Raw genomic sequence first — 23,050 nt, 5'->3', positions numbered from 1 at the left:
CCTGTGGATCCCCTAACATTTCCCCTGCGCCAGACCTCTCTCCAAACCTGCACTGTCTCCCTCCATCAAGGCATCTCCTTTCTTGCCCTCCTCTATTCCTCCCCTGTCTCAGTCCTCTTGTTCTCCTCCCCCTCCCCTTCTTCCCTTCCCACCTCCTTCCCCCCCCCAGTGCTCCCACTTTGCTCAGGGGTTCTTGTCCCCCTCCCCTTCTTCGAGGGACTATGCAATCTTCTCTTTGGGTCCTCCTTATTTCCTAGCTCCTCTGGCAGTGTGGATTGTAGACTGGTAATCCTTTGCTCTATGTCTAAAAATCATATATGAGTGAGTACATACCATGTTTGTCATTTTGCAATTGGGTTACCTTGCTCAGAATGGTTTCTTCTAGTTCCATCCATTTACTTTCGGATTTCTAGATTCCATTGTTTTTCCCCCCCGCTGAGTAGTACTCCATTGTGTAAATGCACCACATTTTCTCTATCCATTCTTCAGTTGAGGGGCATCTAGATTGCTACCAGGTTCTGGCTATTACAAATAATGCTGCTATGAACATAGTTGAACATATTTCCTTATTATATGAATGTGCATTCTTTGGGTATATGCCCAAGAGAGGAATTGCTGGATCTTGAGGTAGACTGATTCCCATTTTCCTAAGAAACCACCATACTGATTTCCAAAGTTGGTTGTACAAGTCTGCACTCCCACCAGCAATGGAGGAGAGTTGCTCTTTCTCCACATCCTCTCCAGCATAGAGTGTCATTGGTGTTATTGATTTTAGCCATTCTGACAGGAGTAAGATGGTATCTCAGAGTTGTTTTGAGTTGCATTTTAATCTATTTATTATCAATAGGTAAAGACTTGCTTCCAGCCATTTTTTTCTGTTTTATGTATCTTTTATTCTTTGTCTCCTGTTTTATCTTTGGTTGTATTCTGTATTTATAAGATTTGGTAATTTTTTTCTTTTGTGTGTCTGCTTTACTGGTGCATTTTATACTTTTATCTATTTTAATTATGGTATGTTATCTTTTATTTCTTGTATATAGGACCCCTTAAGCATTTGGGAGGTGGGGAGTGTAAGTATGCCTGTCTTGTGGTAATGAATTTCCTGAGTTTTTACTTTTCATAGAAACGCTTAACTTCCAGAGGTCTGACTGACTATAATTATTTTAAGTTGGCAGTATTTGCTTGTTTTTGAAGGAGGGTCTTGTTATATATAGCCCAGGCTCTCCTCACACTTGTGACCCTCCTGTCTCAGCCTTCCAAGGGCTAGGACAGCAGATGTGCAGCACACCTGTGATGGCACTGTTTTCTTTTAGTGATGTGAATATGGCACCTTATTCTCTTGGCTGTTGGGATTAAAGGTGTGCACCACCACTGCCTATCTTCTATGGCTAACTAGTGTGGCTGGCTTTGCACTCTGATCTGCAGGCAAACTTTATTTGTTAGATCATAACCAAAATATCACCACAGCAAAGCTCTCCCTTTTATGTTTTGGGGTTGCCAACAGGGTAAGAGAATACATTTTTAGGGTTGGGATATTCTCAGTGCCAATGTCTATGCTGGTGCCAGGCATCATGTCCCTGCCTATGTGTTGCCACGGTAAATGGCTCTGTTCCTTATTGCTTACCCAAAGAATGCACTTTGACCATGAGATGTAACTCTTGTAGCCTTTTTTCTTATCGCCTCAAGCCTCCTGGAAAATGTGTATTTAAGCTAGGTGAACAAAGAAGCAAGGGAAAATTGAAACAGAGAATTGAAGCTGAGAATTAGAATTGAGGAAAGAGAATTAGAAGACAGAAGACTAGACAGAACAATACAGAGCATGACCAGAACAGCACATGTGTGAATGTATTCTGTACCCCTCAGATAGAAAACCCTCAAGCTCAATTTCACTGTGCTATGGAGCTTTTCTTTGAACCCTGGGAGTAGCCTTGAGAGCTGGACTTTCAATATCACTTTAATTTTCTTGAAGTCTCACAGAAGCTCGAAACACACTAGTTAGTGGCCGAAATAAAGAACTTATTATCTCCCGTATAATTTTGATATGTTTCCCATTGATATGGAACTGGTGAGAAATAATATATTTCTCTATGTCAAAAACTTTTAAAAAGTAGGCACTTGGGGCCAGTGAAATGGCTTAGCAGATAGAGGCATTTGCCAACAAGCAGAATGACTGGAACTCATCCCCTGGGATCCACTTAGAAGAAGAGAACTGACTCCAGCAAGTGGTGCTCAGACCTACGTATGCACATGGATAAATAAATGTAATAAAAAATTTTAAGCTTGGATTTGTAGCTTTGGTTAATAACCTTAAGTGACTATTTTAAAAATATATTACTCTGTGTGTGTGTGTGTGTGTGTGTGTGTGTGTGTGTGTGTGTGTATGCACGCATGCGCTTGTATACATGCATGTCACAGCACACATAGGAAGTAACTTCTTTCCTTCTACCATGTGGTTCCCAGGGATTGAACTCAACTCATCAGACTTGGCAGCTGGTACCTTTACTCACTGAGCCATTTCGATGGCCTTAAGTATTTAGATTTTTTTTTCTGTAGACTTGGCAATGATAAAATTGTAGTGTTTAAATATTGTAAACATTAATGTTACTTAACCAAATTTGTTTTCATATGGATTTATAGATTTGCCTTTTCTTTCAAATTATTTTTCTTTTAAATATCAGCATGTATGGCACAGATTTAGACAAGGAGGTTAATAATTCCCAACCGCCTACAGTTGCCGAACCATCTACAGTTGTCGAACCATCTACAGTTGCCGAACCGTCTACAGTTGCCGAACCATCTACAGTTGCCGAACCATCTACAGTTGCCGAACCATCTACAGTTGCTGAACCATCTACAGTTGCTGAACCATCTACAGTTGCTGAACCATCTACAGTTGCTGAACCATCTACAGTTGCTGAACCATCTACAGTTGCTGAACCATCTACAGTTGCTGAACCATCTACAGTTGCTGAACCGTCTACAGTTGCTGAACCATCTACAGCTACTGAACAGTCTACTATAATTGCTCAGGTAAAAACTTAAAATTACACTGTAATATAGAATGTCTAAATCCATATTGAGTTCTGGGGAGACGGCTCACTGGGAGAGCATAAGGGTCTGAGCACCCACATGGAAAGCCAAGTGTGGTGCATGTACTTAGAAGCCCACACACCAGGGCAGAGACAGGCAACAACTAGCCTTGCTGAAACAGAGAGACTCCCGTTCACTGAAAAATCCCAGGCTACGTATCAAGACACCGTTTGTTTGGTTCTTTTATATAGATTTCTCTTAGGTGTATCTGTAAAAAGTGAAAAAATATAATTTTGAAATAGCTATTAAATTTTAATGGGTTCTAGAAAATGAGCAGAAAGGACAAGAAGAGGAACTACAACAGAGTGTTTTGGACCCAGACAGGGTAGGTTTTTAGGAATAAGGCAAATATGGCATGCTTCCTTCTGTGTGGTAGAAAGTCTCAGCAATTGAAATCAACAAAAGTTATGTATTTTGAAGAAACCAGAGGGACGGTTGTCTTCTAAGCACATAGAGTAGGCCATTAAGCCTTTTGTTAGTCTAGTTTTACTAAACAATTGTTTATAGTTAGAATTATAAATTGCTGTTTTTTTAAAAATAGAGACACCAACAATTCTTAAACCAGAAAGCCCAATGTAATATTATAAACATCCCACCTTGCTTCTCATTGCTTTATCGGTAATTAATTCATTATAGTCTACATCCATTTATGGTGCACTCTGAAATTATAAGGTAGGATGCTCTGACTTACTGTGTATGACTTGTGACTTTCCACAACCCTAGTAAAAGCCAGCTGCTGTGCTTTCAGCATTCCATACAGGAGACTCCGGAGAATACCTCTCCCCCAAACACAACAGACTGGTCATTAGCTCTGAGAATCTCATCTCAAAGAGCAGCAGTGTGTGTACTTAGCAGTCAGGTGCAGTGTTGGCTCAATTCATTTTAACCCTCTGAGCCCTCGGTTATCTGTGCAGCCTAGCCTTCCCTACATTTATGCAGAAGTGCACGCAGAATGTTAGCAGCACCCTCAGTGTTGGCACCTCTGTCCACCCACCCATCCATCCATCCATCATGACAATGGTATGGTAGACACAAAGGCCACTCACTATTCCAAGGATACTCTGGGTTTGTTGTTGGAATTGTTTGATTCCCTCAGGAGAAGCTTCTCTGCATTCTCAGAAACCACAAGTGTTTCACTAACTCAGCCGTTTCGTAATTACATTAGCATTCGAAGGTTGGGAGGGAGGACTGACATATACCATAAATTATCAAAATGTTATGTAGAAATATTAGTGGAGGCAAGCTTGAATTTCTGAGAATGTGGCCTCTGCTGTTCTCATCTTTTCAGTTATATTATTTTTCATACTTAACTTTGCAATTTAGTTATATTTTCATTTCAGGAAGGTTTCAGCGATTAATCTGGGGAGATAAAGAAAGGGTGGACAGGCTCAGTTTTTGAGCCTGCACTAGAGACTCACTTGTTCAGGAGTATATAAATGAAAACAGTGATGGTGGAGGTGCAAAGCCTGCTGGGGCGTCCCCTCGTTTTGAAGCGTGTCATGTGTGTCCCCCATGTTGACAGTGATCCCAATTCAGTTGGGAAATGTAGCAATTGCCTACATTCATAAAATTATGTGGAGAGCACAGTTCTTAAAAAGAGTTCTTGTTTTATTTCAGATTGCCCGTGATCGCGGTGATGTTCCAAAGGAGGAAATGAAGCAGCAGGTGAACAGAAGAACAAATCGTTGTTGTCCTCCACAAGGAACACTCAATAAAATAATTACAGATGGTATGTGAAGTAAAGGTCCCCGGGGAGGAAATGAGAAGTTTCTGTGCCTAATAAAATGCAGATAATAAGGCCACTGCAGAAGATGTATATCTCAGATGGCAGGCTCAGTTCTGAGCAATATGTAGACAAGTATTTCCTCATCTTTTTAAAACCAAAGTATTATTTGATTTATAGTTTATTCTTTTTCATGTATTCTAATGTTAAATTTGAGGGTTAGAAGCCTCATTAAATGAAGATGTTTATTGGAGGCTTCCTTTTCATGGTCTTAGCTAGAAGTAGTATTGTCCCTGACAATAATAGGTTCTTAATGTTAGGCCCCAGATTTTAAAATAGCTGTGGCCTTATGTAAAATTTACATCTTATTGTTGCCAAATATTCATGAAGAGTTTTTTTTTCTTATTTCTTTTTATTTATTTCTTTTTAGTGCAGTGGTATTTTGCCCACATGTATGCCCCTAGAATTGCAGTTACAGATAGCTGTGGGCTGCCAGTAGATAGTGGAAATTAAATCTAGGTCCTTTGGAAGAGCATCCAGTGCTTCAGCTCCCTGGTTTTTTATTTCTTTATGAATATTCTCCATGATTAAACTCAGAGAGATTTTGACAAGCAGCTATATATAACCCTATATAGAACAAAAATTAGACTAAATATAGTGAAGCGTAAATAACTGAGCTTTTATTTTCCATGCATTCTTACTTGTTCTTTGCTAACTTTAAACTTTCTAAGGACTGCGAATTAAGCTTTTCTCTGCACTTGAAAAGTCCTCGTGTGACTGTAAGTTACTGGGCTCCTGTTGTCATTGTGCTTTCTGCACATAGCTCTTCATCCGTTTGCTCCCATGACCCTGTCTACTTAGCGGGTAGTTTCTAGAGTGTGGCTGTTACAAGAGAGGAAGAGGGATGTATGTACGGCCCCCAAAGGTTACCCTTTTCAGGCTGGATTGCAGGCAGAGTTCACTACCAGCACTGGAATGTCAAACTTAGGTCAGTGACATAGTTTTCCCTCCACTTTTCTTTTGGTTTTGGTTTTGTAGTTTTAGGAACATTTGTAGAAAAAAGATTTCATGGCTTTCTCTTTTTCAAGCCTCTCTCGTTTTCTTTTGTATACACATCACTTAGGTTCTTACCGGTTCCTTAATACATACTTCCAAATCAAATTCAGAAACACAGTAAGATTATACATTATGATCAGGTGGGCTTCATTTTAGAAAGGCAAGGTTGGTTTGACTTATGCAAATCAATAAATGTAATACACCATACATATAAACTGAAGATAAGAAACCACATAATCACTTCAGTTGATGCTGAAAAGGACATTTAAAATTCTTTAGAATAAGAAAAAACAAAACAAAACAAAAACAGTCAAACCTAGAAGTCCATGAAAAGGACTCAACAACAGACGAGGCCCAGCGTCGGCATTAAAGGAGAATGTGGGTCACTTCAGCGGCTTTACTTTGAGAAAGGCGGGATCTAGTGTAAAGAGAAGGAAAAATCCCTGGGATCTGCAGGCAGACTGAATCGGTCCCTGAGGGCCCTGGGATCCACTTTGCTGAGATTGCTGGGCTATTCCGGCCCCCACAGAATGCAGAGAGTGCAGAGGTGAGCTGATTTGGCCCCTACCTTGGGCCCAACTTCCATCTGCCCACCTGGCAAACCCTGCCCAGGGATCTTCGGCAGGATGACTCTACCCCTGAGTACCAAGCAACCCAGAGTCTGCGGACATCTCTGCGCCAGTGCTGCTCTCACCCACCTGGAGAGCAGTGCCTCAGACCTGCCTGCACCCAACTTGAAACCCATCAGAGTATCAAAGTCAATTGCACACACCTGAAGAGAACACCGGACCCATACACACCAGGAAAGGAAGTGACACCAACTGTACCAACTGGAACAAGAGATGGGAAGACGACAATATAAGAACACATCCAACAACAGGAAAACCAATATGACACCCCCCAGAGTCTAGGGACTCTACACCAGCAAGACATGAACATCGCAACACAGAAGAAGCAGAAGAGAGCAACCTTAAAAACAACTTCATGCAGATGATAGAGAACCTAAGAGAGGAAATCAGAAAATCTTTCAGAGAAATGGAAGAAAAGACAAACCAAAAGATGCAAGAAATCAAGGAAAGCAAAAAAAAAAAAAAAAAAAAAAAGCCAAGAAAATACAATTAAACAGCTGAAGGAAACAGTTCAGGACCTGAAAACTGAAATAGAGACAATAAAGAAAACACAAACTGAGGGAATGCTGGAAGTAGAAAAGCTGAGTAAACAATCAGGAACCACAGATGCAAGCATTACCAACAGAATACAAGAGATGGAAGACAGAATCTCAGACGCTGAAGACAAACTAGAGGAAATAAACTCATCAAGCAAAGAAAATCTGAAGTCTAACAAATCCATAACACAAAATATCCAGGAAATATGGGACACCGTGAATAGACCAAACCTAAGGATAATAGGTATAGAAGAAGGTGAAAAAACCCAACTCAAAGGTACGGAAAACATATTCAACAAAATCATAGAAGAAAACTTTCCCAACCTAAAGAAAGACATGCCAATGAAAGTACAAGAAGCTTACAGAACACCAAGTAGAGTGGACCACAAAAGAAAGTCCCCTCGTCACATAATAATTAAAACAGCAAACGTACAGAATAAAGAAAAAATATTAAGAGCAGCAAGGGAAAAAGGCCAAGTAACATATAAAGGCAAACCTGCCAGAATTACACCAGACTTTTCCATGGAAACTCTGAAAGCTAGAAGGACCTGGATAGATATTCTACCAACTCTGAGAGAATATGGATGCCAGCCCAGACTACTGTACCCAGCAAAGCTTTCAATCACTATAAATGGAGAAAACAAGATATTCCACAACAAAACCAGATTTAAACAATATGTAACCACTAATCCAGCCCTACAGAAAGTACTGGAAGGAAAACTCCAACCTAAGGAAATTAACTACACTCGAATAAACATAGACAATAGATAATCCTACTCTACAAAAACACAAAATAAAAGGTAGGGTAAATCCACATACATACAATACAATCAAAAACAAAAAGAATAAACACTCAATGGACCTTAATTTCCCGCAATATTAATGGCCTTAACTCGCCTATAAAAAGACACAGGCTAACAGATTGGATACAAAGACAGAATCCATCCTTCTGCTGCATACAAGAAACACACCTCGAATTCAAAGACAGACATTACCTCAGAGTAAAGGGTTGGGATAAGATACTCCAAACAAATGGACCCAAGAAATGAGCTGGCATAGCTATCCTAGTATCTAACAAGATAGACTTCAAACTAAAATCAATCAAAAGAGATGAAGAAGGTCATTTCATATTCATCACAGGAAAAATCCATCAGGAAGAAGTCTCAATTCTAAACATCTATGCCCCAAATACAAAGGCACCAACATTCGTAAAAGAAGCATTACTAAAACTCAAATCACAAATACGGCCTCACACAGTTATAGTGGGAGACTTCAACACCCCACTCTCACCATTGGACAGGACCACCAGACAGAAAATTAACAAAGAGACAAAGGAACTAACAGAAGTTATGACCCAATTGGGATTAACAGACATTTATAGAACTTTCTATCCAAACACAAAAGAATATACCTTCTTTTCAGCATCACATGGAACCTTCTCAAAAATCGACCACATTTTCGGCAACATAGCAAACCTCAACAGGCACAAAAAAAAATTGGAATAATCCCCTGTGTCTTATCAGACCACCATGCTTTAAAGTTAGAAATCAAAAATAAATCAAAGTGCAAAAAAATCTACCAACTCATGGAAATTGAACAGCACACAATTGCAACATTCCTAGGTCAAGGAAGAAATGAAGAAATTTAAGACTTCCTAGAATTCAATGAAAATGTTGACACAACATACCCAAACTTATGGGACACTTTGAAAGCAGTACTAAGAGGAAAGTTCATAGCTCTAAGTGCTCACATGAAGAAACTAGAGAATAGCCACACCAGAGATTTGACATCACAGCTGAAAGCTCTAGAAAAAAATAGAAACAAATTCACCCCAGAGGAGCACACACCAGGAAATAATCAAACTGAGGGCAGAAATCAAAAAAGTTGAAACTAAGAAAACAATTCAAATAATCAATATAACAAAAGAGTTGGTTCTTCAAGAAAATCAACAAGATAGACAAACCGTTATCCAAACTAACCAAAAGGCAGAGAGAGATGCAAATTAACAAAATCAGAAATGAAAAGGGGGACATAACAATGGACACTGAAGAAATCCAGAGAATCATCAGGTCATACTTTGAAAACCTGTACTCCACAAAAATTTGAAAATTTAAAGGAAATGGACAATTTTCTGGAAAGTTATCACTTACCAAAATTGAATCAAGAACAGATAAGCAACATAAACAGACCTATAACCTCTAAGGAAATAGAAGCAGTCGTCAAAAGTCTCCCAACCAAAAAAAGCCCGGGCCAGATCGATTCACTGCAGAATTCTACCAGAAATTCAAAGAAGAGCTAATACCAATACTCCTCAAATTTTTCCACAAAATAGAAGCAGAATGGACATTGCCAAACTCTTTTTACGAGGCTACAATAACCTTGATACCCAAGCCACAAAAAGACACAACCAAGAAAGAGAACTACAGACCAATATCCCTCATGAACATTGATGCAAAAATTCTCAATAAAATCCTGGCAAATCGAATACAAGATCATATCAGATAAATCATCCACCATGATCAAGTAGGCTTCATCCCAGGGATGCAAGGATGGTTCAACATATGAAAATCCATCAATGTAATCCAACATATAAACAGACTGAGGAAAAAAAACACATGATCATCTCACTAGATGCCAAAAAAGCCTTTGACAAAATCCAACACCCCTTCATGATAAAGGTCTTGGAGAAATCAGGGATAACAGGAACATACCTCAACATAATAAAAGCAATATACAGCAAGCCAACAGCCAATATCAAATTAAATGGAGAGAAACTCAATGTAATTCCTCTAAGATAAGGAACAAGACAACAGTGCCCCACTCTCTCCATACCTCTTCAATATTGTCCTTGAAGTCCTAGCTAAAGCAATAAGACAACAAAAGGAGATCAAGAGAATACAAATCGGAAAGGAAGAAGTCAAACTCTCACTATTTGCAGACGATATGATAGTCTACATTAGTGACCCGAAAAACTCTACCAGGGAACTCCTACAGCTGATAAACATCTTCAGCAAAGTGGCAGAATACAAGATTAACTCAAAAAAATTCCGTAGCCCTACTATATACCGATGACACATTGGTGGAGAAAGAAATCAGAGAAACATCACCCTTTACAATTTCCACAAACAGCATAAAATACCTTGGGGTAACACTAACCAAAAATGTGAAAGACCTATACCATAAGAATTTTGAGTCTCTAAAGAAAGAAATTAAAGAAGATACCAGAAAATGGAAAGATCTCCCATGCTCTTGGATAGGTAGGATCAACATAGTAAAAATGGCAATCTTGCCAAAAGCAATCTACAGATTCAATGCAATCCCCATCAAAATCCCAACACAATTCTTCACAGACCTTGAAAGAACAATTCTCAACTTTATATGGAGAAACAAAAGACCCAGGATAGTCAAAACAACCCTGTAGAATAAAGGAACTTGTGGAGGCATCACCATGCCTGACTTCAAGCTCTATTACAGAGCTATAGTCCTGAAAACAGCTTGGTATTAGCACAAAAATAGACAGGTAGACCAATGGAATAGAGTCGAAAACCTTGATATTAACCCACACACCTACGAACACCTGATTTTTGACAAACAATCCAAATTTATACGCTGGAACAAAGAGAACATCTTCAACAAATGGTGCTGGCATAACTGGATGCAAACATGTAGAAGACTACAGATAGACCCAAGCCTATCACCATGCACAAAACTTAAGTCAAAATGGATCAAAGACCTCAACATGAACCCAGCTACACTAACCCTAATAGAAGACAAAGTGGGAAATACCCTTGAATTAATTGGTACAGGAGACTGCTTCCTGAACCACTTCCTTACACCAGTAGCACAGACACTGAGGTCAACAATCGATAAATGGGACTCCTGAAACTGAGAAGCTTCTGTAAGGCAAAGGACACAGTCAGCAAGACAAAACGGCAGCCGACAGATTGGGAAAAGATCTTCACCAACCCCACATCTGACAGAGGGCTGATCTCCAAAATATACAAAGAACTCAAGAAGCTAGTCCCCCAAACACCAAACAACCCAATTAAAAAGTGGGGTACAGAACTAAATAGACAATTCTCAATAGAGGAATCTAAAATGGCTGAAAGACACATAAGAAAGTGTTCAACATCCTTAGCCATCAGGGAAATGCAAATCAAAACAACTCTGAGATACCATCTTACTCCTGTCAGAATGGCCAAAATCGAAAACACCAATGACAGTTCATGCTGGAGAGGATGTGGAGAAAGGAGAACACTCCTCCACTGCTGGTGGGAGTGCCAACTTATACAGCCACTTTGGAATCAGTATGGCGACTCTTCAAAAAAATGGGAATTAGTCTACCACAAGATCCAGCAATTCCACTCTTAGGCATATACCCAAAAGAAGCACATTCATACAACAAGGACATCTGTTCAACGATGTTCATAGCAGCACTATTTGTAATAGCCAGAAACTGGAAGCAGCCTAGATGCCCCTCAACCGAAGAATGGATAGAGAAAATGTGGTACATTTACACAATGGAGTACTACTCAGCAGAAAGAAAACAATGGAATCTTGAAATTTGCAGAAAAATGGATGGATCTAGAAGAAACCATTCTGAGCGAGGTAACACAATCGCAAAAAGACAGACATGATATGTACTCACTCATAGAGTAAGGAGTACCAGCCTACAATGCACACTGCCATAGAAGCTAATAAACAAGGAGGTCCCTAAAGGAGACATACATGGTCCCCTGGAGAAGGGGAGAGGTTCAAGATCTGCTGAGCAAATTGGGAGCACGGGAAGAGGGGGGAGGGAGCTAGGAGAATGAGAAGGGGAGAGGAAGAGGGATGCCGAGGACATGAGGGAGCAGAAAGTATGAGTCAGGGGAAGAATACACGATAACAAGAATGGAGATATCATAATAGAGGGAGACATTTTTGGTTTACAGAGAAATCAGGCACTAGGGAAATGTCTGGAGATCTACAAAGATGACACCAGCTAACAATCTAAGCAACAGAGGAGAGGCTACCTTAAATGCCCTCCCCTGATAATGAGATTGATGACTGACTTATATGTGCCACCTGATAGCCCTCATCCAGCATCTGGTGGAAGTAGAAGCAGACACCCATAACTAATCACCGATCTGAACTGGAACCCAGGTGCAGAGAAGGACCAGTGATGAGCACAGAGGTCCAGACCAGGCTGGTGAAACCCACAGAAACAGCTGACCTGAACATGGGGGAACTTTGCTCCCCAGACTGTTAGCTGGAATACCAGCATGGGGCTGATCCAGACCCAGGAACATGGGTTTCTGTGAGGAAACCTCAGAAATCTACCTGCAGTAGTAGTTCAGTACTTATCCCTAGCATAGGTGTGGACTTTGGGAGTCCATTCCATATAGAGGAATACTCCCTGAGCCAAGACACACGGGGGAGGGCCTAGGCCCTATCCCAAAGGATACAAAGACTCTGATGACACCCTATGAAAGGCCTCACCATCCAGGGGGGAGCAGAAAAGATATGTGACAGATAGGGTTTTATTGGGGAGGGGGAGGACAGGTGGGAGAAGGGAACTGTGATTGTCATGTAAAACAATCCTGTTTCTAATTCAAATAAAAAAAGTTGGAAAAAAAAAAAGAGAAGGAAGAAATGTAGAAAAGTTTGAGGATGCTGTGCTAGAGTACATCTCCGAGGTTCTCGACTCGATGAAGGTGAGCAGTGAACTAGTGAAGAGACTGTTGAATTTCTTACCGAAAACCATTGCCAAGATCTAAAATACCTTCCAGCAAAGGTAGTAAAAAAGGAATGGAACAAGTCTGTAATGACAATAGAGTCAAACCAAGCAGATATCCTGAAATTCTGTCAGAGAAATCCAGTAGTGATGAAGATGAAAATGAGCAATCTTTAGAAGGTTGAGATAAATAAAGAGGAGCAGCCACCATAAAAAAAAGACATCTAAAACAGAAAAAGCCAAACAGAAAGCTACTGCTAAAAGAAAAAACAAATAAACAAACAAACAAAAAACGTAAAAAGTGCTAATGCTAAGACGGCAGCAAGTCCTCCAGAAGAGGGGAGGCTGTTAGAAATAGTCTGGATCTAAAAATGGTTCTGATGACAAACCACTAATTCAAACATGCAGACAAAGAGTTAACAGAAATAGCAAAGAAATTATTGGCTGATGCTTACTTGGAAGAAGTAACAATGAAGCAGATTTGGAGTGTGGCATATGGAAATTATTTAACGGAGAGAAAATATCTCATTAAAATAACAGTAAAGCCAGGCGGTAGCGCAAGCCTTTAATTCCAGCATTGGGGAGACAGAGGCAGACAGATCTCTGTGAGTTTGAGGCCATCCTGATCTACAGAGTGAATTCTAGGACAGCCAGGGCTACACAGAGAACTTTGTCTTGGAAAACAACAAAAATCTGCCAAACAGGAAAAAAAAAAAAAAAAAAAAAAGCTGTAAAGAGCTGGAGGTGACTTGTTCTCTTTGTTCTCTAAGCCTACTGATTTGGGAGAACTCATTGCTGACCTTTGAGTGTTACATACAACTGAGCTTGCTGTTTTAAATTGGATTTCTGTACAGCTTTTAGCTTCAATCTTGCATGGTACTATTTGTGTCTTGCTTTTTATGGTTGCATGTTTTGGATTTTTTTTATGTAATGTCATAGTTTCCTGAATTTTAGTGCATTGATGTTAGCTTGCTTAAGACATACTTTTAATCAAGTAAAGCAAAAACTATTATAACCAGCTTTTATATGTGCAGAGAATAATGGAGTATTTACTATAGGAAATATTTTGAATACATCTCTTCTGTCACTGTGAACACTTAGTGGCAGTTTGCTAATATTACAGCACAGATGACCAAGTGGGAACTTTTTCTGCCTGTGTATATATGTCAAATTGTTGGCATGATAGATGTGACAGATGTTAGTTTGTATCTTTGAAAATCAGGTTAGGGCTGAAGAGATGGCTCAGCCGTTAAAGGCTAGGCTCACAACCAAAAAACATAAAAACCAATTTGTTTTATATAATTTATTATTAGTATTTTTGTGCAGATCAGTTTTTAAACCTATATAGGTAGATGTCTATGGACTTATAAACTAAAGACTGTCAGAGTTGAGCCAGGTGGCAAGACAGAGCAGTCAGAGTTCAGTGATGGGGACACTAAAGTACTGTCCAGTTCTGCTTTGCCCTGAAAGTGTCATCAGTTTGTGGTTATGGTGTTAAATGTCATAGAAATTTTATATTGAGGATAAGCCAAAATCAGTACACCAAAGCTCCCAAAACCAGGAATTTACATGTAAGTGAGCTGGTAACTTCTTTTGACAATATAAAATATTACTTAGGAAACCTAGCTACCTTCATAATTATGATTAAAAATATCAGATGTAATGCCCAAAGATGGTGTGTAGGCAATGTCTATAGATATCCCTGACAAAGTACTTCTCAAAAACCATACATTAAATTTCCTTAATATAAAAGTATTTGCAGAATCAAGGTTATTATTGGATTTTAAATTTTTTGGCACTCAAGATTTTAGGTGGTAAATAAACATGATCCACCCCTAAATTTAAACTAATTTTTCTTTTGACTGTCTTAATAAATAACCTACTTCTGAATTATAAAAATTGGCTGCTTGAAAAAATGGTATTTTATGTACTGAGTGTTTAACCTTTGCATCATAGAGCAGACATAATAAAATAATATTGAACATTAACAGGTATTTTCACATATTTGACTTGGTTGGTCAAAGACTAACATCTTGAACTGAAAGCAGAAGGAGACTGTGTGTTATCCTAGACATAGCTTGAGCATATGAGACCTCAAAGACTACCCTCAAAGTGATGCACTTCCTACACCAAGCCCAAACTTCCTAATAGTGTCACTCCCTATGGGCCAAACATATCAGCTGACAGGGGCCACACCTATTCAAACCACCACACAATGCAAGTGCTAATGTTGGGATTAGATGTGAGCCACAGGATGAAACTGTTCCATGGATGCTGACAACCAAGCTTAGGTAGTCAGAGTTGTGTGTCAAATGCTCTTACCTGCCGAGCCACGCTGTCCACCAATACTTCCTGCATAAGGTACCTTGTAACTATTTCCACAGTGTCCAGGTTCATTTCCCCTCAGGCTTTGCCCCTTCTAATACTTATAAAAATGTTTCCCAAGTCTTTTTTTTTTAGTACTCAAGTTTAAAATTTTATTTCTGCCATTGTGATCAAGAATTAAATTGAGAATTTGTATTATAGCCAGTATTGTATTCCTTGTATTCCTCCTGGAAAAACTGTTTTAATACTCAAGAAAATCTCATCATATTGTCATGACATTTCTTCATAATGTGATGTTATGCTGTGGACTATAGTGCCTCTATTAGGGGCAGAGGCAAGAAGACACGTGGAAGCCAGCCTGGGTGACAGAGCCAGACCCTACCTTAAAACAAGAAAGAAAGAAAAAAAATACTAAGATATTAGAAGAAACCTTTATGCTTTACAGAATTCAGGGATATCAGTGGTAGAGTACTCACCTAGCATGTGTGAGACCCTAGGTTGAATACCCAGCACTACGAAGAAAATCAATTCACATAGAGTCTGAAACTTTTTATTTTAGTGTGTGTGTGTGTGTGTGTGTGTGTGTGTGTGTGTGTGTGTGTGTGTGTGCGCGTGCGTGTGTATACATGCATGTGTAATGAGAAGACAGGTGTGCCATCATACATGTGTTGAGCTCAGGGTATGTTCTAGTTGTCTCCTCCAATATTTATATGGGATCCAGGGAATGACCTTAGATCATTGGGTTTTATGGCAAACACTTTCACCTGGCCTCCTTAAAATGCTTTAAAAAATAATTTAAGACATCATATAAACTGACAGGCTCTCTGAAATATATCTTAATAACTAACTTAAGCTATAAAAGTATGCAATATTAATCTACACTATGTATAACTATATAAGTCTGCATATGATTATATTTGATAGATTCATGTTTGTCACATGTATTTATCTATACAGAATTAAATTATTTTTATATTTCAGGAATTACATTCATTATATTATGGACTCTACTCTGGTCCCTTATGGGCGAAGAAGTTCTCCCTGGTGGAAATTTGTTTGGACTTATAGTTATTTTTTACAGTTCCTTTCTTGGAGGGAAAATTTTAGAAGTCATTAGAATACCTGTAGTGCCTCCCCTTCCACCTCTTCTTGGTAAGTATATAATCAGCTATATTCTTTGTTGAATATTTGTAAATTTTGAACATTTTCTATTTGGACTAGATATCTTATAATGTGTATCTGGCATCTAATTATATGTAGATTTTTTTATAGTCTATTTTTGACAATCCTCTATATAATTTGTGTTGCTTTATTATTTAGTGAGTTTTAAACTTAGTTTAAAATGCATTCTAGAAGACAGGAAACTTAGAAAAGGCTGAAGTTTTGTACATGCCATGTAACTAATACTTTGCACATATGACGATTCTGACAAATGGGGTGCTAGTATCCTGTGATAACTGAGTATGCTGTGTGGGCAGCCATCTGTATTGTGTATACCCATCTGCCACTCCTATATAACGTATTGTTCCTTTATCCTTTTGTTCTGTGACTCTCCAGGTAGACAGGAAAGTCAGTGGGAGATTTTTTTTCCCCTGAGGTCTTATGTCTTCTAAGTAACCAATACATCTAAATAGTCAAAGTACCATCTGAAGAGATTATTTATCTCAGATCTTTTAACATGTGCACGATGCCCTTGTATCCAAAGCTCTCTGGATATTTACTGAATCTTTAGCCCCTCCTCTATAACCTCTGTCTTGAGCTGTTTCCAACTTCTCCATGAGCCATGGAATATCCTCCTTACTGGTCTCTGTGGCCAGTTTTATCACTGTCTAATTCACCAAGACCAACACATAAAAGCTGCAAGATTCTTACATCAATTCCTCTGTGAAACCATCCCATAGCCCCTGATCCTGCCAAAGAGGAGCCTCCTTCCATGACCTGGCTTCTGCCTGCTGTCTGCACTCTCATCCTGCTGTCGGCATCCCAGCATCACTGACTTGTTTACTTGCCACACTGGTGTGTCTGTGTCTCATGGTCCTGTACCCACTCCACTTCCTCTACTTGTATGCGACCTACCCCTGTGTATCTCTCTTAGAAACATTAACTTAGTCAGATATGCTTTGTTTTCTACTTTCTTTTTCTTCCCTCCCCTCTTAGGGATGTTACTGGCTGGTTTCACCATCAGGAATGTTCCGTTTATTTATGAATTTGTCCATATTCCTACCACATGGTCTTCAGTTTTAAGAAACACTGCCCTTACTATTATCCTAATACGAGCTGGGCTTGGACTGGACCCACAAGTAAGTTTCCTATTCAGTTTTAAGTAAAATTCTTTTACATATTGGAAAATAACAGAGATAAAAAGAAAGAGGATTTTTGTTATAGTTGTTCTAAGCAGGGTCTGCATGTAAACCTAAGATAACAAAGACTTGACCAAAATACTGGTTTCATAATTTCTATTTCCAGCCATCATTATTTCTATGAAATCCCTGTAAGATCTCTCTTAGAGATCATATTCAATAACACGCATAGAAATAGATGTACCTTAGGCAGTATCACTATTAGTTGGGAGGCTTTTCTATGGGTACTATTTCCTTCCAGCTAAGAAAGAATGAGGTAATCCTATAAAAGCTTCCTTGTCTCTCTGTCTTAAAAGAGAAATTAAAATTAAAGAGAAATTGAAATTAAAATTTCAATAATTTGTTTTATGACTAACTAGAAATATGTTCCTGATTAACTTTACATTATGAATGCAATTACTAGAAATCTTTATGTTTTAAAGTTTGTAAAGGAAAGAAACGCAGAGCTAAAGATCTAATCTAATTGAAATCCAATTCCCCATTTGCTACTATAGCAGCACAAGTTATGTAACCTTGTGTAGTTTTCTCTTGTACAAAATGTGGATAATAACCTACCTCACAGATGTGTGTGAGAAGTCGTTTGAAAGCCCAGAAGTAGAGGTTTATAGTCCTATATTCAACGTCAATCTTTGCTGTTTTACTAGACATCTTTGATACTGGTAGGATGAGTACCTTGTTTTTAGATGCTGTATGTAATAAGAGTGTAGTGCTGAGAATGTTTAAGATAGTTTCACAAATTATAGTGTTCTTATTGTAAGACACTTAAAATTTCTTGGAAACCTCAAATATTTAAATATCAAGCCTGTCTTTTGTTTCAATAAATATTTTATTCAGAATGTTGGCTGAAGCTGCCTTAATGTACCAAAATACAGCTTTCTGTCAAGGCTGTTCAAAAATACCCATGGTTATACTGTTTTGAGTGTTGACGGTGAAGCTATCATAACTATGACCTTGAAGGATAGTATTTTGGTATTATTTTGGGAGTAATGGTTGTGTTTTTATCATGTTTAATGATTATACAGTGATTCTTGAGTGTAAACAATAAAATTGAAAGTTGGCAGATACTGGGTTATGGGTATGATCATAACATAACATATTATTGGATAGTAATTATTTGATTTGTTTTCAGGAACACCATTCATTCATTCTCAACCTGTAATGTAGTCCCATAATTATTAATGTATTAACTCATTGGAACAGTGCTAGAGTATGTCTCTATTTAAGACATTGTTAAATTGATGAAATGGGACTACATTTTATAGTTGGTTTCAGAACAGAAGACAACAGACTCACAGTGATTTTGTTTAAATAACTATAGATTCTACTTTCAGTTTTATTTGTTATGCATTTTGTGAGTTAAATGATTGTTGGGAAGGATTTATCTTCAGTAACCATGTAGAAAAGTTTAGTGAATTGCAAAGCGTTTCATATTTGCAGGTTCTGTCTAATTAATGTTTGCACTGTATGGAACTCATTGGCAACAAATGCAAGAGAAAAGTGCCCTATCTGACTGTGTGTCTGCATTTTCCACAAAATCAAATTAAAATCTGGTTAATTTGAAAAAAAGAAAGATTTCTTAAAATAGTTAATCTGGAGATCAGAAATTTGTTTGAATGATTAAAAGGTGACTAGTCATTGGATATGATAGCTACAGAATCAAGTGTGGGAAGCATATATAGAGTTAATGAAATTATACCACAAGTAATAACTAATTATAATAATAAATAATTACTACTCATGACATCATGAGCCATTAAGAAAATAGAAAAGTATTTCCTTTTGAAATAGATTAATTTTTTACTGTGATGTGTTAATATTTATTTTTATTATTTTATTATTATTATTATTAAATTGAATCATTCGCCACTAATTAACTGGTGGGGGAAATCCAGTGAGATATTATCACTGTAGTGTGCAGTGGGAAAATGAAAGAAGACAGACCTAATCATGGCGAAGTAACCCTTTGAAGTCCCTATCAGAGCACCTTATCAAGTGTAAAGTCGCTGTCCTTCAGGGAAATACTGTGTCACAGGGTGTGCTTAAACGGTTTTCTTGCTGGCCCTTGTAACCCTGAACCTTTTCTGTTTCAGGCTCTGAAGCACCTGAAGGCCGTTTGTCTGAGGCTGTCATTCGGTCCGTGCATCATCGAGGCCTGTTCGGCTGCCTTTTTCTCCCACTTCCTCATGAAGTTTCCTTGGCAGTGGGGGTTCCTATTAGGGTAATGTTTTTCTCCCTTCCCTCACAGCATGAAATTACACAGCTAAGTGTATTGGGTTAAAGCCCTAGATACTCCAAATATTGCATAGCCAAGGTCTCCGTTAAAATTGTTTTACCATGGGTGGGCAATGGTCCCTGAAAATCAATTGATGGAAGGTAGAGTCATGCTCCATTTCCACGCAGTGCAGCTGGGCATGCTGGCACACTCCTGGAATCCCACGCGAGGGATGCTGGGGCAACAGCGCACTTAGCTCAAGGCCAGGCAGAGGTATGCAGCAAGATCCAACCTCTGAGAAAGACTCTGTTGGTCAGTTTCACAAACAGTAGTGATCCTCAGTGTTCGGTGCCAAGTAGTCCAGTCTCTCGGCTTATCCCCTCTCTTCTGTTGTGTTTCTGTGTTTTTTAGCATGTCAAATGGCTGCTTTTTCATACAGCATTGTAATATATACATAACATATATATTGCATATGAGAGATTTTATTAATGGACACATAAATAAAAATACTTCTTTCTAAAGCAATAAAAACACAAAACTTTTTCTCTTGGTGTAGGGCCAACCTATCTTTTCTGTTATCCATTTCCTCATGTCAAAAATTTTTCAAGTCTGGGGTCACTGTCTGTAGCTCCTGACTTCTTTTCATTAACTCTTGCTCCACTTATGCAGTCCAGTCAAATCTAAAAGGAAAAAAGGTTACTCATTGCATCCTCACTGCCAAATAGGGTGATTTTCAAACTTTTATTGTGGAAAAACCCCAATACATACATACAAGCACACATACATCTGCTGGGAATCAAACCCACTGTCGCAAGTTTATGAGGCAAGCATCTGATCACCAAGCTACACCCCAGTCTTGTTTTATTATTTATAAAATTAAAGCACATGCATGTGACACGCCTTCCGATTAGACCTTCAGTCTTGAAGATCACAGCCATCACGTCCTCTGCACTGATGCTGTTTCCTATCCTGTGTGCAGCACCTTCTGGAGACTGTAAGTGGTACTCCGTCTCGATAGCCACTGGCACTCAACATTGTTTTACACACTGAAACTAGTCCTACACCTTCTTTGGTAAAAATGCCGGTTCAAGTCTTTTACCAGTTTTAAAATTTGAGTTCCTTGATTTCTTACTGAATTTTAAATTATGTATAATCTTTTCTGTATGAATGGATCTTCTGCCTGCACGTATCTGGGCACTACATGTATGCCATACCTACAGAGTCTGGAGGAGGTGGTTAGACCTCCTGGAACTGGAATTACAGATGATTGTGAACTGCCATATTGCTTCTGGAAATCAAACCCAGATCCTCTGGAAGAGCAGCCAGTGCTCTTAACCACCGAGCCAGCTCTCCAGCTCTCTATGTTTTTATATTCTAGACTAAATTCATTCATCTACTATATACATTATGAACTTTTCTTTCTAATATGTGGCTTGCCTTTTAATTCCTTTATTAACTAGTTAAATGGTTAGTGACTAAAATATCAGAAATTCATTTCTTAAAGTTATGAAGGTTGGAAGGCCAAGATGAAGACATTGGCAGGTTTGATTTCTCTTGAGACCTCTCTGCCTGGCTTGCAGATTGGCACCTCCTTCCTGTATCTTTGCATGACCTATCCTCTCTTCATAGGCATCCTTGGGGTCTTTTTATTCTTTTGAGACATTGGCCCTCTTTGATTTGGTTCCAACCTTATGACCACATTTAACTTTATATAGTTTTTCAAAGGCTTGGTCTCTGAATCCAGCTTCACTGATGGTTAGTTTCACTTGCAAATTTGTGAGGATGGGGACAGAGTTCAGTCCATAATAGCTTCTAATTTGGCAATCCTTTCTTCCTATTTGCCCTAAGAGTTCTTCTTTCCAGTATTAGATCTCATTTTTTATTCTTATTCTTCTGTAGTGTCTAGTGATTTCAAATTCTATCTGTAAGCTATTACTTGCCAAATACATAATTCAAGTCTAATTCCTTTAAGCTCAGGAGCCACCTAACAGCTTCTCCAAGTGACACTGCCATACGAAAAGAAGAGGGGCCTATCTCCTGAGTCAGATGTGCACACACGCCCAGTTCTCCAACACCAGAAATGCTGCTGAAACTGTTAGTTACCACAGTAATACGTGAATTTCTGTCATATTTGCTGTCTGCCACAGAGTCTTCCGTGAACTTTTACATGTTCATAGAATTCTCATGATGGGCTCACTCTCACATTATCCCAGTCTTACAGCTGCACAGTTGTCAGCTGGTTAAATGAAGCTCTTCAAGTTATACAACGTGCCGTGATTTGAGGATATGTCAAGTGAAGTAAAGACTTAAAACATAAACTGTACATTTTTTAAGTAGAAAAATATTCAGATTTCTTTTTTAAAAGTTTACAAAACAAGCCATTTGTTTGTTTTAAAAAGGCAGGTAAAGTGATCTGTAGTGACGTACAGCATGATACTTAGAGATATTTGTGTTTGGAATGCTTAAGTCTAATTGCCATGTGTATTTCCTAGCAGTTATTGTTTTGGCGGGGGAAAGGTGTACCATCCACTTTGTTAGGACTACTCAGAAGCATCATACATCATCCACTGTCTCTGTGCACCACAGCAAATCTCTTGAGCCTATTCCTCCTGTCTGGCTATATTTTGTATCTTGACCTGTGTTTTTCCAATCTCCCCATTAATTTTTAATGGTGTCTCAGAGGAGATTTAAAATTGACTTCTCTGTTTCTTTTATAATTTGTTTTATTTGTATAACATCCAACAAAACACCTGTTGAATTTTTTAATCTCTCATAGAAGTTTCATAGTACAAGATTTTAGGCTTAATCAGGCGCATTTGTTACCGCAGGTCCATTTTCACCATGTGCCACAAGGTAGGAGCCACAATGCTTTTGCTTTGCTTTTCTCTAATGCTATATAGCTGTTTCTGTACCAGTTACTGCATATGGTATCCACATTATGTCACTGTGACAGCTTTGCCAAAAAATAACCTGTGCATGTGTGCGGGGTTTATTGCTGAATGTGTCTTCCATTGCTGTGGTCTGGATATCTGGATGTCTGGTCTTACTACATTTTCTGGATTACTGTACCGCCCAGCTGAGTCTTACTTATTTTTTCAACCAATGTTTTGTAGGTTTTAGATATTTACTGTAGATATTATACATGCTTTTAAGGTTGATTCCTAAGTATTTCTATATTTTAATACTCCTGTAAAGTTTTTTATCTTAACTTCCAGCTACTTGTTGCTATTTTAAAGAAAAAAATATATAAAGTGCATTTAAAGTGCATTTTGTTTGTTTTAAAGGTAGGTGTGTGTGTGTGTGTGTGTGTGTGTGTGTGTGTGTGTGTGTGTGTGTGTAAAAAGACATTTATCTGCCAGGTATTGGTGGCGCATGCCTTTAATCCCAGCACTCGGGAGGCAGA

General features: G+C 38.6%; 1 protein-coding gene across 1 annotated transcript in view; it reads left to right on the top strand.

Annotated features, from left to right (window-relative positions):
- Slc9b1 (solute carrier family 9 member B1) overlaps nt 1-23,050 on the top strand; it is a 45,421-nt gene that overhangs the window by 3,324 nt on the left and 19,047 nt on the right. Inside the window, exons 2-6 of the mRNA XM_027395761.2 lie at nt 2,679-3,030; nt 4,708-4,819; nt 16,057-16,227; nt 17,233-17,375; nt 19,526-19,653. Coding sequence (XP_027251562.1) covers nt 2,680-3,030; nt 4,708-4,819; nt 16,057-16,227; nt 17,233-17,375; nt 19,526-19,653 — 905 coding nt within the window. The 5' untranslated portion in view covers nt 2,679. The remainder of the gene's footprint in view (nt 1-2,678; nt 3,031-4,707; nt 4,820-16,056; nt 16,228-17,232; nt 17,376-19,525; nt 19,654-23,050) is intronic.

Source organism: Cricetulus griseus (assembly GCF_003668045.3).
Source record: "Cricetulus griseus strain 17A/GY chromosome 1 unlocalized genomic scaffold, alternate assembly CriGri-PICRH-1.0 chr1_0, whole genome shotgun sequence".
NCBI lineage: Eukaryota > Metazoa > Chordata > Mammalia > Rodentia > Cricetidae > Cricetulus > Cricetulus griseus.
The sequence above is the reverse complement of the archived record's forward strand: the minus strand, read 5'-3'. Positions and strand labels throughout refer to the sequence as shown.